Source organism: Myripristis murdjan, chromosome 16 (genome assembly GCF_902150065.1).
Source record: "Myripristis murdjan chromosome 16, fMyrMur1.1, whole genome shotgun sequence".
In the NCBI taxonomy this organism is placed as follows: Eukaryota; Metazoa; Chordata; class Actinopteri; order Holocentriformes; family Holocentridae; genus Myripristis; species Myripristis murdjan.
In genome coordinates this window covers 2,246,492-2,266,436 of record NC_043995.1, presented here as the reverse complement: position 1 = coordinate 2,266,436, position 19,945 = coordinate 2,246,492, and the positions used below count along the sequence as shown (strand labels likewise).

Sequence of the window (19,945 nt, the reverse complement as noted above, 5' to 3'; positions counted from 1 at the left end):
CATGGGGAAAACATTAAATTTCAAAAAAATGTGGCTGGCTCACCATCTAGTTCATGGAGGAACAGTTTAGTTCAGAGACTATCGATTTGTTAAGAAGGTCAAGGTCAAGGAAAACTTTATTATCCCAGACAGGCAATTTGTTTTACAGCCAGCAGTTCACACTCAGCCGTAAGATACACATTACAATACACAAAAATGACACCAACAATAGTAATTCTAGACACTTCAAAATCAAGGACTCAATCCAAAATAAAAAATACAAATCATTTGTTAAGAAGGCCCCTGGCAGTTGGGATAAAAGAATTCCTCTACTGGATAAGCATGCATACCATGTACCAAGTCAGGAGACCTGATCGCGTCCTGGGTTCAAATCGAACCTCAGGTCCTTTGCTGCATGTCATCCCCTCTCTCTCCCCACCTTTCCCATCTCTCTCTACTGTGACTGTCAAATAAAGTAAATGTGCCAAAAAAAATCTTTAAAAAAAAGTCTTTTGTACCTGCAAGAGAGCAGACCATATCTATGGCCAGACGGAAGCAACCGGGACTATTTGAGGAGAGGGTGATTAGGTTGTGATAAGACAGATTTTCGTTAAAAACCTGAAGTTTCCAACAAAAGCGCATCCTTTGGTGAGTTTTTTGCACAGAGCATCCACCTGAGGGTCAAAAGTCAGGTTATGGCCTTTAGGGCTTTTCCTTTCCTTGACCCCCTGGAAAACCATAAAACATCATATCTCTTTCGAAGTGCACAGTGCTTGGCTCACAAACAGCCTTACTAAAAACTGGCAACTCCTTACTAAAATCTTGAACATTACACCTATTATAGAAAATGTTCAGTTCATTTGAGAAATCAAAGTTCTGTTTACTGTTGAAAGAAATTAGACCCTTCTTGGGCTACATTCCTAACATATACCCCTCCCTCCCAAGCAGGACATGATTTGTGAGTACCAAACAGGCTGCCAGTTTGTTGCTTTTTGTAAGTGCTTTGCTCTTGATTACATCACAATCAAAGAGGGTTTATGATAGCCAGCAGGAACAAAGAGAACATGCAAAAAGCAATACCTGAGGGTGGTGCCTATGGTGGAACTTGTAGAGTCCAGCTCTCTGTTTAACTTGGAGTAATCTACAGTGGATGAAGCCCCTGCCTCCAGCTGTGCAAAGAACTTGGCCTTCTCCTCTTCCTCCTCCAGAGTGTCCAAACCCATAGTCTCCGTGTTCACAGTTGGCACTGGTGCCACTACCAAACACACACATGGGAAGAAAACTATGGTGATAGATGTACATTCTAATACCTGGTTTAGATATAGTGTTTGTTTGTTTTTGTTTGTTTGTTTGTTTGTTTTGTTTTTGTTTTTTTAAATCAAAAGTAAAGCTGATTCAAGTCAGAGCCTCAGAAGCTTCTTACACATCATTTAAGCCATGGATGATAACAATAATGTAGTAATAATGGTAAACATGTTCATGCATTCTTGTGAGGAATCTGATCAAAAGGCAGCTTTAAAATTAATTTACTGTATGACAAAGGTGAGCCACAGAGTTTTCTAAGTAAACAATGTGGACTGATATTTCTGGCATAGACACACTGTATAGTATGTTCAGATGTTTAATGTTAAGACATTAAGAAAGTAATTATTATCATTGACAAGGCAACACTTTTCAAATCCGTATCTCAGTACAGTGATTTGGCAAGAAAAGCTATGCCATTACAGTTGAAGGAAGGCTTTTATTTATTTATTATCTTATTTAAAACTTAAATCTCAGATTGTAATACAAGTCGCATAGCTAAATTAACACACAAGCTAACCCTTTGAAACCCAGGAGCCACTGGATAGGCTTTTATTTTTATTTTTTATTTCTTTTCTGTATCAGGATAACATTCTTATTCAATTAATGTATGGTTATTGAGTGAGCAGAGCAAAACTGTTGGTGGGCCTAATTCTACCCACAGTATTATGTATTTCATCAGCTCTGTTCTTGTGGTGTGTGTGTGTGTGTGTGTGTGTGTGTGTGTGTGTGTATAAGCAGGCTTGAAACCCATCTGATAAGCATTTCTGTTGTTGCACATGGCCCTGAACGATCCCTCAATGGACCCACTTCACTCTCTAGTAGGAATAATGACTGAGAACTCTGTGGCTCATCTTTAATGGTTTCCCATCTACAACAGCATGATAATGATCAATCATACAATAATGTGTAATTTGCCCTAATAGCAGTCAAACCCGATTCCATAGCTCTGTTCTTCCATACTCACCCTGGTGGGCTGCTTTTAACCTTTCTTCTTCCTCACTTAAGCCCTTGTTTCCAGGTTCCTCCTCATCCTCCTCTTGTATTGGCTGGGGCTTCTTCAAAGACTTCCTGAAAGTCTTCCCGCATCCCAGCAGTCCTGAACAAAGAGAGCCTGTTTCAGAAAATCAGGTGAAGGTGTTATGTGCTTAAAGATCCATGTTGTATTCTGGTCAACATGCAATAGCTAAGGATGAAAGGAAAAAACTTTAAACAAGACCCCAAAAGGAATTCTCTGTCAATGCTGCCTCCACTCATTGCCAAAGCAAAGGTGATGACTGTTCTCATCACTGTGGTGTTTTATCATAGATGCAGCACATGGTCAAAGGACACACATGAAGGTCTAACTTTCATCTTCCACAGTCAGCCTCTTCAGTCACACGCTACATTTAAACAATGAAATTTATTTTTCAGAGCAAGGATCTTTTTCTTACAAAGTGTGACAGTGTTTTCTTTCAAGAGTCAGCATACAATGAATGCATACAGTAGAAACTCTGGTTGGAAATGCCACTCTTGTGCATATATACTCCCAACGTTAATTAAAACCAAATCATCAGGTCTTTGTCAGCTTCAGATTGAATACATATCAAAAACACTAAAAGACATATATTGTAAGTATTTTCTTTAAAGTTGAAGAATAGGATTTAGCCTGATGGACATAACAATGGCTGATAAGTTCATAGTACAATTCCAATCATGATATGATATGAATGAGTTTTACAATACAATATTTTATTTATTTATTTATTTTGATAATTTAGTATCTATTAATTTGACCATACTCATGCTAAAAATAAATGAAATCAAGGACGAATCCTTGAATCCATTTTTGTCAGCGAAATCAGAAAAGCCTCTGGAGAAGTGTTTAGATATTATAGGAAATTAAATCCCCCCCGATATCTGACAACCATGGGGACTATCACAGGAAGACTACCCTTTGATTCTGCATTAAGGTAGGGTGATCCACCACACTTATTCAATGGTAGGAATACAATGCTGCCTTTAAATGAAGACATCATTTCCAAAAGACAGAACTAAACAATTAAATAAATAAAGAGAAAAAAACAAGATGTAAAAAAATAACTAGCCTACAGGTTTTACTGAAGCTGTGGTCAGGAACGATCCTCCATATTAGTGGTAGTACACAACACTGACTGGCAAATCTATTATTTAATGCAATGCCGATATATCAACATAATATATGTCCACCCATTTACAATTCATCAACTTGATATGACAGTAATGAAAACCATTTGAAAAACATTTTGTAACTGTAACAGTTATGGAGTACTACAATGTCAGTCACTGTAATGCTGACCAGTACTACACTAGCAGTGGATGGGGGGGATTGAGTGTCTGGCCAAAACTCAAGTTACCATTTTCACTGCTGCCCTGGGAATCACTGTCAGAGCAGGCCGGTGAACTATCATTAGAGCTTGTCTCATCAGAACTCCTCTCTCCTGATGCACTCTGGGGATTTTCACGTGTCGGGCTCCTCTGACTATCAGAGTCATCAACTGGACTGCCATGTCTTGCCTCCAATTTGGCTTTGTGGGTCTTTTCCAATTCAACAAGCATATCCAGAGCTTTGCTGCGCGGCTTGGGGACTGGCTTAAGAGAGGACTCCACACAGATGACTTCAGGCAGCAAGAAGAAACAGAAGGTAGACAATAACACTGCACGATTAATCCAATTAAAACTGAAATTTGCCATTTAATTTGATTAATCTAAACTGTCTTTCACGCACTATGCTGTGATAGCTACAATAAGTGGGTGATGATTTGGTCAGAAGTGTAAGTTAACATCAACAGTGTAGGAGTAGTTTGGAAACAGCAGTTATCACAAATGAATACAAATGTCAGTTGGAGAAGTTGAGTACCTAGGAGTAACTCACTTTGGGGAAGTGGCTGTGAATATATTTTGAGCTATAAAAGTAATAACAGGCAACTACTCACATTAGTGGCCTGAAATGTCAGCCACAGGCAAGTTTTAGATGTCACACAGCACTCTCATGTTTACCGAGCTGTTTAGTCTATGGTGCTTTATATGAAAAGATACCAAAGGTGATAAAAGAGGCAAGAGAATGGTGTGTGCACTGGTGAGTGCAGCTTTCTCTGGGCAGAGCACTCACTCAGTGCTATTTAGGCAACACTCTGCTCTTCAATCTCATGAACTATCCCTTAAAAAGATAGTTCACCCATTTTGTAAGACAGTAGTGGTGCTATCTTCCTCTCATTGCTACTAATTCTGATTCTGATTCTGATTCTGATTCTATGTGCTGAATATAGGGCTGGGCAATATGTTGATATTATACTGATATTGTGATTTGAGACTAGATCATCTGCGATTTTAGATATCATCATATGTCATGATATGGCATAAAAGTTGGCTTTTGTGGTTGTAAAAGCTGCATTACAGTGAAGTGATGCAGTTTCCTGAACTTAAAAGACTGTTTTAACCATTCTAACATGTGTCTCTACCTGCTTAGCCATAATTACCAAAATTACAGATTAAAAATCTTGTATGCAAACATCTTTTGAAAGCGACAGTAGTCATTCCTTCAACATCATCACATTGTCAATAGAAGTATTTGATCAAAAATATTGTGATATTTGATTTTGTCCATATTTCCCAGCCCTAGCTGTATACTGACTCAATGCTAGAAATACTAATCGTTTGCCGCCTGCCATAAGGTGGACTGCGCAGCTCACATTCTGAAATATGAGTACTGAGTGCACACGCATAACAGTTTTGTTTAAATTACTTTTACTAACTGTATTTTTCTTGTTATCAACATCCAGAAAGATCCAGTAATTTCTACACTTCCTGTATTGCTCTGTGTCAGAGCAGCAGTAGCCCCCACAGAGACAGAAGTAGATTGCTTGAGTTTGCTATTATCTGTTTTCTTCACTGAACACATGTAGGGGAGACCGGGGATGGTTGTAACAAAGGGATAGTTGTAACACTCTCAGTTTGAGCAATCAGAAACGAGCTGTGGTGATGTCATCAATACAGTCCATGCCCAAATACGAATAGAGCTCACTGGTGAAGCCTCATGTCTCTGAGTTGAAAACTGTCTGTTCTGGAGCCAAAAAAAAAAAAAAAAAAAAAATTCAGGTAAGAAAGTAAAAATTTTCATTGCAAATATTTTTTGAATAGTGTCCATTGTGTTGCAGATACAATTGTTTCACTTACATAAGCTCAGTAGTAGTTTCTCTAGTTTAATTTGATGTGTTGCATTAGTGCTAGCTTTGAAGCTAAATGCTAAAAACGGTTAGCTTTTTAATGGCTGCCTGGCATGGGGAGGGTTGTGATGGTTCTTCACCTCATCTAATTAAACATGTATTATGCCTTGGGCAGTTTGCCTAGTTAAATGTTACTTACTAAGTACTTTTGCACCTTAAAAACACAGTTCAAAAGTGTTTTGTTTATTGTTAATAGGCAGATCAACTGTTCAAATGCCTTTTAGTACTTACTAAGTCCTTAGTGCAGCTTTGCACCACACAGTTCAAAAGTGGTTTGTTGAATGTGTGTTCAAATGCTTTTTCACATTAACCTGTTTCAGGCTACAAAACACACACACAACACACACCAGTTTATACTTTATTATTCTTTATTTTATTTATTTTATATTATATATATTTATTTATTTTATTGTATTTATTTTTATTGTATTTAACTTATACGTTTTATTTTATTATTATTATTATTAGTAGTAGTAGTAGTAGTAGTAGTAGTAGTAGTAGTAGTAGTATTAGTAGTAGTATTAGTTTATGGTTCCTTCTTTATTATTCATTAACGTGCTTCCATGCATTCCATGCATTCATTAACGTGCTTCCATGCATTTATTAGTGTGGATCTTTTTTAAGTATAATAATTTAATTGTTACATCCATCCCCAAGTAGTGTTACAACTCACCCCGGTACTGGGGTAGGTTGTAACAACATACCTCTTTGTATTTGACATTAATTTACATAATCTGTGATGGTGTAGTAGAAGTCCAAGTGTATGTCATTTATAGCAGACAAATATGGGTACCACATGTCACATGTGAGATCTCTAGCAAGAACCATTGAGTTACACTTGCTCAAACAAAAAGTGTTACTATCATCCCTGGTCTCCCCTACTCATGTTGGAGGACAAAAATAACAACTCTCTGCAACATTAAAGTATAGCAAGCAAGTAATGTTGTGGCTGTTTCCTTGACTTTCCATTTGGAGGATCCAGCCAGTATCCAACACTCAGGAACAATGAGAGGAAGATAGCACCTGTCCTACAGAACAGCTTGGTAGAAGTGAATATTATTCAAAAGGAATTAATGTAATATTCAAAATCCCTTTTAATTGTGATTTGTTATGTCCCATGAAAAGGACTTTCAATTCTGTGACCGTTTCAGACAGTTACAGCTAATGAAATTTTGAAAATAACCTCAATGGTTTCAATCATTATATATTAATATAGTCATGCTAACGACCGTTTCTGGTAGATGATTGAATCTGTATATCTGTAAGAACTGTAACAAAGAAAGAAAGAGATGTTTGCTTAAACACTTCTCATCTTAACTGCAATATTAACTAAAATCATCACAATAGGATTTTATCTATATCATGCTTCCCTTGTAGACAATAATAACAGGGAAAGTATGCTTAAGTGAGTAAAGACAAACAGTAGAGGATAAGCTCAGGTGAGGCAGGGCAACAAACTAACATAAATGATGGAAATGTATGCTCTTAACAATCAGGAGATTCTGGATAGGAAAGTGAAGGGATTCATTAAAAAGGCTGAACTAGAAAATATATTCAAATACAGCACAACACAACACTGGGCTAAATTTCAAGAGGTTGTCAAGACAGGGAGGTGAGACTGCACTGGGAATCACTGTGCTAGTTAGTCTGTGAAATGTGGCCTTGGCCAGTACCCTGACTGGGGGGGCTTTTTCTTGACTTGCCCTCATCCTCCTCACTGTTCTCAATCCGTGACTTTTTGAGTTTGATAAACCTGCTTTTGGCCTTCTCTGCTGGCAGAGAATGGAAAACAGAAGAAGACAACATTTCAAATAATTAGATAACAGACAGATGCAGAGCAATGAAAGACACTGACCCCATTTTTGCATTTCTGCACATTTTTTGCGCTGAATTTGGTAAAGAGAGTCAGAGTTTGGTGCTTCTCTGTAAAACACAAAACATTCAATGACTGCTTGATTGTGTGAACGCTTGATGACCCAACACACTTTACCAAATACGTCTGAGTGTCCTTTTTGTCCCTCTCAGATTTACTCAGTAAATTAATGTAGTTTGCAGAAACTGAGTGAAAAAAAATGTTAAAAGAAGAAAAAACAGAAAAACAAATGGAGTGAATAATTCACAGTTCTAATTTACATAGCAGAGCTGTGAAATAACTGAAGTTTGCATATATCCAACAAACAGCAGCTAACATAGAGTGCTATGAGAGAACCAGAGAGACATAAAATATCCTATAGCACCCCCTGGTGGTTGATGGGACATACTGGTCATGAAGATTCAAAACCAACTAAGGCATGTCAAGTAACATGGGACAAAAGTGACTACTTGGCTCCACTGCCATGTGCTGGTAATATAAGAAAAATCTCCATCAAGAAAATATTTTAATATACAAAATAATTATCAACTGTTTCTCAAAGAAATATGTCACCATATCCATTTTCAATGTCGTTTCATGTAAACTCAAGTACTCTGTGTTGATGTAATACTTTAATTAACAAGTAACACTTGTTAATTCGGATGGCACAGCAGAAAAACTGCAGAGACCACAGGTGTATCTCAGTAGCCATGTTACATATTCAGTTAGCAGAGTTTTCATGGGGAAGCGTCTCCATCATTGCAAGAGTGAACACTCCTGGTTGGCTAGGGTGTTTGTTGAGCAGAGCCCCTCTCCTGAATGCTTTATAGATCAACAGATTTTTGCACAACTTGAGAATCCACATCATTCCAGCATTCTTTTAGTGCTCCTCAGATTAGTTTATGTTGGTGTTTTTGTATGGGGAACAATACTTTTCAGCAAATTAGCAAATTTACTTCAGTGTTTTATTGAGACAAAAACAATATTGTTGCGCCAAAATCATAACTGTTGTATAAAAGCAACAGAACTCTGAACATCTGTGTGTTATAGTAAATAACATGACAGCTGTGACAAATGGCCTCTCATCTTCAATTGCTTAAATATTTGTTGAGAGAAAACCTTAAAATCAGATAGCTTTTAATTTCACGTATGCATATCTCACAGATGATTTCTCAGTGGTATTAACATCTCACAGTTTTTGATAAAGGGAAAATGATGTTCTTGGTAGTGTACTCCACTATATGCCCATGCACTTAACTGGGTTCCTCCATGGGAAGCATACTTCATTCCCTGTCAAAACTGTAGTCATTCCAACATGCTTAGTATGGATATTTTGTAACGGACAGCCCTCTACACATTGTACCTCTCCCTGGTCCTCCTTCGCTGTCATCATCATCTTGCCACCATTGCACAGTGCTGACAGCTGGTTTCTGGACTGGCTTCTGCCTGCTTCTACCCAGGCTATCCAGAACACTCGGCTGCTTGGAAGTGCCACCCAATTCCAACGAGTCATCTGAAACAGACTGACAAGAAAACTCTTTAAAGTCAAGGAGATTTCCTGAAGATATGAGTGGAAGACCACTGTCTGGCTATTCAAGTGGTGATCTGAGAAGTACTTTATAAAAATTTAATTCCATCTTTGGTGCTAAATGTTGAAAGTTGTGGTGTTTCTGCACCTCACTTCTCAGAGATCACCTGCCAATCAAACAGTGTATTAAAACGCTTGATTGGCAGGTTAAACACTGTGTTTAATTACTGTACTGTCTTCTTCCTTAGATTTATGCTTACTGGATTTTGAGTGATGCTCTTTTCTTTGCCTGTTCAGTCATGGTGGCTATCATTGTTAATGCTAACTACACAGTCCTTTTTGTATTTAATAGAAACAAGAAACACAGGGGCCTCGTGTATGAAACTACACACGGATACCACACTAAACTTTTACATGCACTCAAAAGAGTAAAAGTACACTACCAGTCAAAAGCTTTGACGTTAGCCGTTGGTACTTTGAGGTCTGCAACACAAACACACACACACACACACACACACACACAGCAAGGCTGTTCACGCATTCAACTCCTGTGTCAGGTAGCACTAGCCAAGTGTTAAAGCAGGCTAACACACACACACACACACACACACACACACACACACACACACACACACACACACACACACATATCAAGCTGCTGTTATCATAGCAAACTAACTGCATCGGTGTTGTTGCTGACGTATATTCAACGTGGCTTTAGTTTTTGGAAACAAGTGAACGTAAACATGCATTCAATATTTAACATTAACTTAGTTTAACTAAAATATTGCACAACAGACTTAAAACCTCATTTAACATGTTTAATATTCTTAGTCTCTGATCAGCATAGTGAGCAGTGGTGCTGAAGAGGCTGAAGAGAAAGTCTGCACATCCGGCCACAGCATCTCTGAAGTGCCTGTGCGTGCACTGCAAAACTTTTCATAAAACTGTTCATAATTTATCAAGATACAGTGACTGCAAACCATTTTACAAACATGTGACATTCAGTCCAATTTCTTAACAACTTGACTATGCAGAAATCAACTGTCATGCACAAAGAGCCAACAGTAAAAATTCATAAATAGGAAGGTGCTTTTTGGCAAACAATGTGGGGTAGAGACTAAAACAACAAGTCCGAATGTTTTCACCTCTGAGAAGCTAATAGAAGGATCCATAATTTAATATAGAGAATGAAAAATTTATGAGATGAAAAATAGGAAATGACAAATCAATTAGAAGTGTAACTAAAATTGAAATTAACTTAATTTTACAGCATTGCCATCAGTGTCCATTTCTCAGTGTATCCAAAATGTGCATATGGATGGGTCAAAGTTTTCACAGAGGTGCATTCACTCTTTGCTACTGATACATTACCTCCTTCAAGAACAGCTCAAACTGTTCATCCAGCTCCTCCTTGGTCAGTCGGTGAGACATGATTACGTCAACTCCATCAGCACAGGGGAATATTACCAACTACCTAAAGACAAAAAGGAATTTGATGAGAATGATGAATCTTGGACATCTTCACATCCGTTAAAAATGTCTTTCTCCTTGTGCCTCATCAGATTAGAATGCTTAAAACGGTGTACTATAAAACCTTGATAGACCTTGTTTTATAGGTTTTATTTCAGTAGCCATTATGACAAAGCCTTGTAACTTATGCTGGTATTTTCTGCATGACATTCAATTAATCAATAGGTAAATATTGCACTTATTCTTGCAATTGACACAAAGCCTCAACAGCTACCTATTTTTAAGAAAGTTCCACTGGATGGTAAGAGATCACTGTAAAGCAGCATTAAGCTGTAGCAGCTCCAGACTGTTGATTCTCTGTACACACAACTAAGGCAAAACTACATTCAAAATTCTGTGGCATCATGTAGCATTGCTTACTGGCAAATGTATATTCCTAAAATAAAACGATTTAGCACACTTTATGACACTTACTCAGCATAACAGAATACACCTAGAGGAGCTAACATCAATGTCAATTTTTAGAATTAGTTGGCCTACTATACATGCGATAATACACAGTGAGCATCCTTTTAATCATTATTATTATTGTTGGTGGTAGTAGTAGCACTAGCAGTATCATTTCTGAATGTCCACATCTCTAAAAAGCTCACAGATACTATTTCAATATACAAATGCTTAATGAAACACGAATGGTGTCCGCTGATGTTACTGATGACAAAAGCGAGCGGTAGCAGCGGTTACCTTTAAAGCTAACGGTACATTAATTTCACGGTACCAACGCTGGCTAACGTCAAAGCAGCCAACTACAGTCACCCGCTAACAAGTCAGCGCGAAGCAGCAACAGCCATACAACACAAGTAACGTTAAGGAACAATGTGCAGTTAGCGAGAAAAGCACTCACTGTTTACTAAGAGGTTCCACAGGTGGAAACTATTGTGGATAGGAGAAATAACTATATTTTTCTGTTGAAGACACTGTTGCCTTAGCTAAAGCCAACAACTTTCTGTCTTATTCTGGTTATCTTGACGCAGCTCTTAAGTGGTTTAGCAAGGTAATCTCGCTAGCAAAGCAACCCAATTTAGCCCACTAGACAAGCAACACATGGGGTTTCTCAATAACGTAAAAGTATCGCTCTTGTACACATTTCTGTGGATTTGTAAAGGCTAAAAGGACTCACACAGAACACTCATCTTCTGAGAGGGAAGTTCGGCTTGTAGGCTCGTTTGTTTTCCTGTTGCTTTGAGTGTACAGCTGCTCCCGCGGCACTAACCGGGTTACAAATTCAGGATGATTGGAGAACAAATATGCCACACACAGACTGGTAACCAATGGGTGGACAGAACACGGCGAAAAGGGGTGGGGTGAGCGTGAAGGCTACGATGACGTCGCAGCGTCATTACTCAGGATTTCTTTGCACTTAACAAATAATTTTTAAGTTTGTAACCGACCTACTCACTCGCTCAATTGGATGATTTTATGACAGAAAATGACGCTTGGTCACGAAGCACATAGCATAATTCATGAATACATTAACTTATTATTACTATTTAATGTACATGTTTTGTCCTTACAAGCAATGATGCCCTAGATTTTGCTTTATGTTCAATTACAAAACAGCAGAGCAGATAATAGTAAGCTTTAGTATTTTTTATTTCAAAACATAGTTACAAAGTGCAAAACTAAAACCAAGGCGCTTCTGAAATATCTTTTGTAAATAAATACTGGACATTTTCTAAAGCATACCTCACTTTTTCTAGGTGTCAGCAGAATCAACTTTTTCCAGCTTTTAAGGCAGCCATGTGTTTAGCCTACATTTATTTCGGTGCAGTATAAAAATCAGCTTGCAATGAAACTTGACATTGGTAAACCATCACAGTGAACCTCCTGTCTGTATTTGTTTTTGTTAAGTTACTTTATCACTGCACAGTAATTTGTGTCCACATTGATTTAAAAAGTTTACCTCCTCTCTGGTGTGTTCACAAGCTACTGGAAATGTCCGATATCCGGGCCTTCATGGTCAGGTCTGCAGTCATGTTAAGTAGGCTATGCCTTCAGTGTAGGGAATGGGTTAAAACATGCAAAACAGCAGTATGGTGATGCCCCAAACACAAAATGACGTCCTTACAAAACTGGAATCATACAAGAAACGATGTAAATAGAAAATGTGTTAGTTATGAGGATTTCCTCAGAAACACTGTTTCTCACATTCTTTAAAAGGAATATACTGTACATAGATTTGTAAGCAAAGCTAAGCCTGTGGGCATTCATCATCTGATGACAAGCTGTGGTGGAATTCTTTATGGAGTTCAGTTTTAATGATTTTTCAGTGGTATCAGCATTGAAATCTCCAGTGATATTAACTTTAGAAACTCAGAAGCAAACAAACAATCATAACCTATCAGTTAGTGCATACTGCACTTAAAATCAGAAATATGTAGTCAGGTCATTCCAACTGGAACATTGTATGTCAGACCAATTAATATATTATCTAGAGCACATTTGATTAAAAACTTTTAAAATGACATCACTACTGGTGACATAAGTGAAGTAGAAAATCTGTAGTTGAATAGGAGTCTGTGATTGCTGTTTTCTTGTGTAGTTTTTCCAGTTTTACAGCAGGTACCTTGGCGTGCCACTTTCAGATTATGCATAGCTATACAACTTTGATATTTACGACAGATCCAACAACCAACAAGAATGTCTACAGCTTGTTTAGCAAAATATTGTTTTTCTGTTTCAGAGCAAATTTTGTCACTCCAGGTTGTATACAATTTGATGTCCACAAACATAAAAAGGACATGAGAGTACATAATCCAGAACACTGAATATAGACACCCCCCTATTCAAAGAGATAAGGTTTTGGTTTTTTGGTCATGATCCCACTGGCCGGAGGTATTTCAAAGATGGCACCTGAATGCACCATCTCCTATTATAAAACTCTGGTGATGACACTTCACTGTTTCTCAAGGCTGTAGAGTGGAGGACTGGCAGCCTGGCAGCTTTCATTTTACTTTCCAAAACAGTCATCACTTGTACAGCATTGTAGTTGTTGTTCAGTCTGCAGCCAGTCTGTGGAAAAGAAATGGAATCACTGTCATGTGTTTGGGTGGTGTAAGTTGTCTTTCTTTGTAGCCTAAGTTGTCCAGCAGCGACACCAGCAGTCAGTCCACATATTAGAGACCATGTTGTCAGGCAACCTGGTGGCTCACCAGTTAAGAGCGTGCATCATGTACCAGGGCTTAGTCCCGATCGCAGCGACTGGGGTTCGAATCCGACCTCAGGTCCTTTGCTGCACGTCATTCCCTCTCTCTCCCCTGCTTTTCCTGTCTATCTCTACTGTGACTGTCAAATAAAGCAGAAATGTCAAAAAAACAATCTTTAAAAAAAAAAGAGGCCATGCTGTCATTACCCTACACTTGCAGTGATATTAAAAAAAGCTACAAAGAGGAAAGCCTGAGCCAATTTTTAGGTTCCGATTTGAGCATTGTTTATTTCCTTGTCTGATCGTCCATCCAGTTAATTAAGTCGAGCAGCTGAGGCCGTGTGGAGAGGTTGGCTAATTGTTGCCTCACCTCAGTTGGAGCCACAGCAGGTTCTCCACAGAGAGAGAAGCCAGAGACCGAGCCAGAAACAAATCCCTGTGGTGGCTTTGGCTATTTGGCTAATACTGACAGTACTGACTGGAGCTTTTCTGGCAACAACTGAGAGAATGTTTTCGACTCATTGCAAGTGTGCTGCATCGAAAAAGCCATTTAAGTGGCTTGCTTAGAAATAGGGAGATGCACACAGAAGCACAAAGCTCTAACATGAATACAAGTTGTGAGAACAAGATACTTCACATGATACTACAGTTACACTAGTTAGGCTTTAATTTATGGGAGGCAAATTTGAGTTTGGTACATACAGTTCACTTGACGAGAGATGCAAGGGGATCGGTGTGTGTACACTATATTACCAAAAGTATTCGCTCACCTGCCTTTACTCATACTATGAACTGAAGTGCCATCCCATTCCTAACCCATAGAGTTCAATATGATGTCGGTCCACCTTTTGCAGCTATTACAGCTTCAACTCTTCTGGGAAGACTGTCCACAAGGTTGAGGAGAGTGTTTATAGGAATTTTTGACCATTCTTCCAAAAGCGCATTGGTGAGGTCACACACTGATGTTGGTCGAGAAGGCCTGGCTCTCAGTCTCCGCTCTAATTCATCCCAAAGGTGTTCTATCGGGTTCAGGTCAGGACTCTGTGCAGGCCAGTCAAGTTCATCCACACCAGACTCTGTCATCCATGTCTTTATGGACCTTGCTTTGTGCACTGGTGCACAGTCATGTTGGAAGAGGAAGGGGCCCGCTCCAAACTGTTCCCACAAGGTTGGGAGCATGGAATTGTCCAAAATGTTTTGGTATCCTGAAGCATTCAAAGTTCCTTTCACTGGAACTAAGGGGCCAAGCCCAGCTCCTGAAAAACAACCCCACACCATAATTCCTCCTCCACCAAATTTCACAGTCGGCACAATGCAGTCTGAAATGTACCGTTCTCCTGGCAACCTCCAAACCCAGACTCGTCCATCAGATTGCCAGATGGAAAAGCGTGATTCATCACTCCAGAGAACGCGTCTCCACTGCTCTAGAGGCCAGTGGCGGCGTGCTTTACACCATTGCATCCGACGCTTTGCATTGCACTTGGTGATGTGTGGCTTGGCTGCAGCTGCTCGGCCATGGAAACCCATTCCATGAAGCTCTCTGCGTACTGTACTTGGGCTAATCTGAAGGTCACATGAAGTTTGTAGCTCTGTAGCAATTGACTGTGCAGAAAGTCGGCGACCTCTTTGCACTATACGCTTCAGCATCTGCTGACCCCCCTCTCCGTCACTTTACGTGGCCTACCACTTCGTGGCTGAGTTGCTGTTGTTCCCAAACGCTTCCATTTTGTTATAATAGAGCTGACAGTTGACTGTGGAATATTTAGGAGCGAGGAAATTTCACGACTGGATTTGTTGCACAGGTGGCATCCTATGACAGTTCCACGCTGGAATTCACTGAGCTCCTGAGAGCGGCCCATTCTTTCACAAATGTCTTGTTTCACAGTCTGCATGCCTGAGTGCTTGATTTTATACACCTGTGGCCAGGCCAAGTGATTAGGACACCTGATTCTGATCATTTGAATGGGTGAGCGAATACTTTTGGTAATATAGTGTATGTGTACCACTCATTATTGATATTTGGGTCTGATTTTAAAGCAAAGGTGAACTTTGATAGTGTTGGGTTGTATAGTTACCTGGGTGTTATATCTACAGTACTGTGTTTTTGTCTCTCCATTCTCTTCCATTGCAAAACAGCTCCCCATATAACACTTTCTGTATTTACATGAACGTCAACAAAGTGGATTATGCCAAAATAAAAAACAAGTCCTGGTACCCATGATAAATGCAGTTACAATCATCTGTGAAATGACTGTTTAACAGGTCAGTCCTTCCTGGCACAAGGCTACAACGTGGAAGTTTCCTGCAGATGCTACCTGCCAAATCTATTTTACAATTCAAATGCAATAATAACAAGGAAAGAGATGTTTAATTTTCTCAATAAATGGGCACTAGGATTTGTTCTTCTTTTTTTCAATCAGCATAATCCGCTTTGCCGACATTCATTTATGTCCAGAAAGTGTTATTTTGAGGGCTGTTTTACTCCACTGTTGAAGTAAATGGAGAAATACAAATACAATATTTCTGGATTAGCATTCCGGTGGAGCACGGAGTAAGTAATGAGGATATTTCACCACCATGAGAACTCATAATACCAAGGTGATTATAAAACCCAACACTCAACCAAAGTTCAATTTTACTTTAAGCCAGTACCAACACACATCATTACTGAAAAAACCCAAACCGTTCAGTGCACAATTCACCCTACAAAGTGCAGTGTGACAAGCACATCCGTCGTATGAGAGCCATCTGGCCACACACTGAGCTGATGAATTAATGAATATACTGAAAGTATTTTTATGTTTGTTTTGCTTTTAAAAGAATGTTTGTTGATGTCATATTATTATCCCAAATCTCTGAATGAAAAAAAAAAAAAAATAAAAAAAAAAATTGCAAATAAGACTAAATACAGAGAACACTGGAAATGGTGGTGTTTTTTCCTCCTTCACCTTGTAGTGCCAAGTGAATCATATCTGATACATGAATTTTTGAGACCTCTACATAATCAGTGTGATGAAATTTTCTTCCTGAAAAACCCTGATGTACATAATCTGATACACGCCAAAATGGACACTAGCTAGTCACTAGTCAGTGACCCACTTGTGATTTTGAATGGATAGTTTTATTTATATATTTTAAATATTTTTTGCCAGTTTTAAAAAAGTTTGGGTGACATGACGGAGCAGATACAGAATATGCATGTCATTGTCATACAATATGGAAAAAAATGTCTTATGTTTGAAATTACTTGAGGAATATTTAAAGGAAAGGAGTTCAAACGGTTAAAAATGTTGTGTTCTGTATAGTTTTGTTCATTTAAGAAAAAAAAAAAAACATGCTGTGCACAATACATTACAAGAAATTCCAGATGTTTTAATTACGATACAAAACAAAACTCATATGATAAGTGTTATATTTTTTATGTTAGAAAATTCAATATACACTGTTGTTCCAAAGAATTAGATTTTTCTGGCAATTATTTGATGGTTCAGCCTTTACAGGGCTAATGTACAAAACCAAAACAGAAATTGTGACTGCGACTGTTAATTAGCATCTATTTCACATCCATATTCTCAATAGTGCATAAAATAATGCATTGAAGTTGAAATGAAATGAAAAGGCTGCTTTCTTGACCAGGATTCCCTGGAGGAAAAGCTATTCTATTTCAGTGGGACCCTCCTGGCTAAATAAAGGATATACAAATATAATAAAATGATGGTGAGCAGCAACTCCATCACAGGTGTGGATGCCTTATTCCTAACTGAATGAAGGTGTATAGTGACAGGAACAGTGTCTGTGTCAACCTAGCCCACTAAAGCAGTATTTCATTTAGTTCTAGAAAACAGACATGCTGAATCCATTTTGGCTTGAATCTGTCACTTGGCCAAGTAGAAAATCAGCAAGTATTATATGCAATGTTATTATCGGGGGCATTGTGGTTTCAGCATTTAAAACCACTGAGGGAGATGCTTGTATCAATAGCAAACCAGTCAATAAATCCATTTGAGGAAAACCAAGTATTGTACATCTAATCATTTTGACTGAACATGATGGATCCAATTTTCTAAGTTCTCATATTTTTTTCCATTTGGTGGCAGTGTTGAACTTAAAATGTGTCTGCCGCCTCACTCGTCTGTTTCCTGTGCCTGTGTATCTGAGGGCCGTCCGTCACCAGAGATCAGTAGTAATCTAATAAACTCTGTCCTACCTGCCTTTCCCTCTCTTTCAGAGGTCAGGATGGATCCATATAAACTCTGTTTTCACCTTCCTCCCCACCGCTCCGTCCCTCATAACCTTTCACACACTCTTCTACTCACACTTTATCAAGAATACGAGGAGGAAAGGGAGACATATAAGCTACTCTAATTTTTGCTGACGTGTGCTGCATATTATCTTTTTTCCTATTTATGTGCCTTAGAGGACCATACCAGTGATTCTACATGTTTAGTGTGATATCTACACAATGCATATACTCCACATTTCTGCTAATCTTTTCCTGGCGCAAGCAGTCGTATTTTAGAACTCTGACATCATTTCTCTTATCCAGCCATTGGTTTCCATTCATTCCACTACAATATGAAAATGAACTTTCAGAGACTTCAAACTTTCTTCACACAGTTTTCCATCACTGTGATTAAATTAGATTAGATCAGATTAGTTTAGATTAGATCAAATGAGATTATTTTACTAGCCACACAGCCAAGCCAGTGGAATTTGTTGCTGGCATAATGTTAGAATATGCTAGACATAAAATACACAACACATACAGATAAAGTGCAACAAAATGTCCTTTGGGGAGCTGTGGTATGGAGTTGATTGTTGTAATGGCTGAAGGGGAAATGCTGTGGGAAAGCGGGACGTCCTGGTGGAAAGTGGCCTGTATTGCGTCTCAGAGGGTAGCGGCTGGAAGAGCTGACGTGCTGGATGTGAGGGGTCCACGATGATCCTGTTTGCTCTTGAGACAGTCCTCTGAGTCTACAGTTTTTCAACAGAGGGGAGGGGATGAGCAATCATCTTCAAAACCTTTTTAGCTGTATTCTTCTGTTGGTGCTTATAGTGGCAATCCAGAGAACCATACCAAACTGTGATTGATGAAGACAAAATGCTGAGTATAATGGCCATGTAAAACTGTATAAGTATTTTTTGATTGTCCTGATATTTCCTAAGCAGTCTGAGAAAATACAGGTGCTGTTGGGCCTTTGAAATGATGTGCTGGCAATTTGAGAGCCATTTCAGATTGTTGGGGAGTTAGTGGTTAGAGGTGTGTTCCAAGAAATTTGCAGCTGTCCCAGAGAGAGATTGATTGTCCATTTATTTGTTTGGGACTTTTTGATTCTGTTTTTTGGTGAAAATCAATGAGTTCCTGGGTCTAGGCAGCGTTTAAAATGAGATTGTCTTTGCATCATGGAACAGTTGGTAGTATTCTCTAGGAAATAGCGTACAGAATGGTTAGTTTTGTAGGTGAACTGGTATGGGGTCAGTAGTGGTTTAGTACAGGATTTCAGGTGTGCCAGAATGATGCGCTCAAATGATTTCATAACAACCGAGGTCAGAGCAACAGGTCTCAAGTCATTGTGTCAGTTGTTTTTGGCACAGGCACTGTAGCGGAGAGTTTAAAGCAATGAGGGATTATACACTGAACAAGGGATTATTGAACGCATGTGTGAACAACTTCACACCCACAGTCTTATAATTATTTGGTATTTACATGGTTTCTAGTTTGTGGCGTGCACATTTTAGTTATTTTGTAGATGTCAGTATATTAAAGATTTGTTCATTGTTTTCCATAAAAAACTGCCGGCTTAATGACAATTACACACTGCCTTTGTGTAAGTGAACAAATGACTGAACAAATGACTAAAATAACATTACAAATCAAGGCGCTGTGTGCTGTCCAGACAGAGCACTGTTAAAGCTTTAAATATAACTTATGCTCAAGTTTATAACAACCCTTATAGGCTATGTTTATTCCAAATCACTGCAGTGAGAAGGTATAGATGAAGTTCAGATAATTAATCTCAGAGGAAAATCTGTTGTTGTTGTTTCAGCATTTTTGTAGTTTAAAAATAAACTCCAGTCACTCTAAGCTCAAACACAATGTCATCTGTACAGCCTCTGAAAATGAAGCTAACATGGACCATATTGTTACACTGTAGTGAAAGTGGTCCTTTCTTTCCTTTTCCTATTGACAGAAGCTGGCATGTCGCCACCATGCTTTACTTTTTAAATATTTTAAATTACTTTATTATTTAAGACTTGACTGGATTTAATTTGTTATTACTGTGCTTGTTGTCACAGTAATGGGGTGCTGTATATTTTATCACAGCAAATATTAGATGGTAACAGGCATTACTGTATTCATT

General features: G+C 38.6%; 1 protein-coding gene across 5 annotated transcripts in view; it reads right to left on the bottom strand.

The window, feature by feature from the left end:
- The window catches only part of cep162 (centrosomal protein 162), a 47,385-nt gene extending 35,738 nt beyond the window's left edge, over positions 1-11,647 (bottom strand). For 2 of the 5 annotated variants that reach the window (XM_030071903.1, XM_030071906.1), the window contains exons 1-6: positions 11,559-11,647; positions 10,280-10,382; positions 8,741-8,900; positions 3,657-3,917; positions 2,249-2,380; positions 1,060-1,234 (exon numbers count right to left, since the gene is read on the bottom strand). In XM_030071903.1, the coding sequence (XP_029927763.1) occupies positions 1,060-1,234; positions 2,249-2,380; positions 3,657-3,917; positions 8,741-8,900; positions 10,280-10,339 (788 nt within the window). In that variant the 5' untranslated portion in view covers positions 10,340-10,382; positions 11,559-11,647. Of the gene's footprint in view, positions 1-1,059; positions 1,235-2,248; positions 2,381-3,656; positions 3,918-8,740; positions 8,901-10,279; positions 10,383-11,282; positions 11,352-11,558 lie in introns of those variants that run through there. The other 3 variants (XM_030071904.1, XM_030071905.1, XM_030071907.1) reach the window with 3 other exon arrangements.
- Between the last annotated feature and the right edge of the window lie 8,298 nt (positions 11,648-19,945).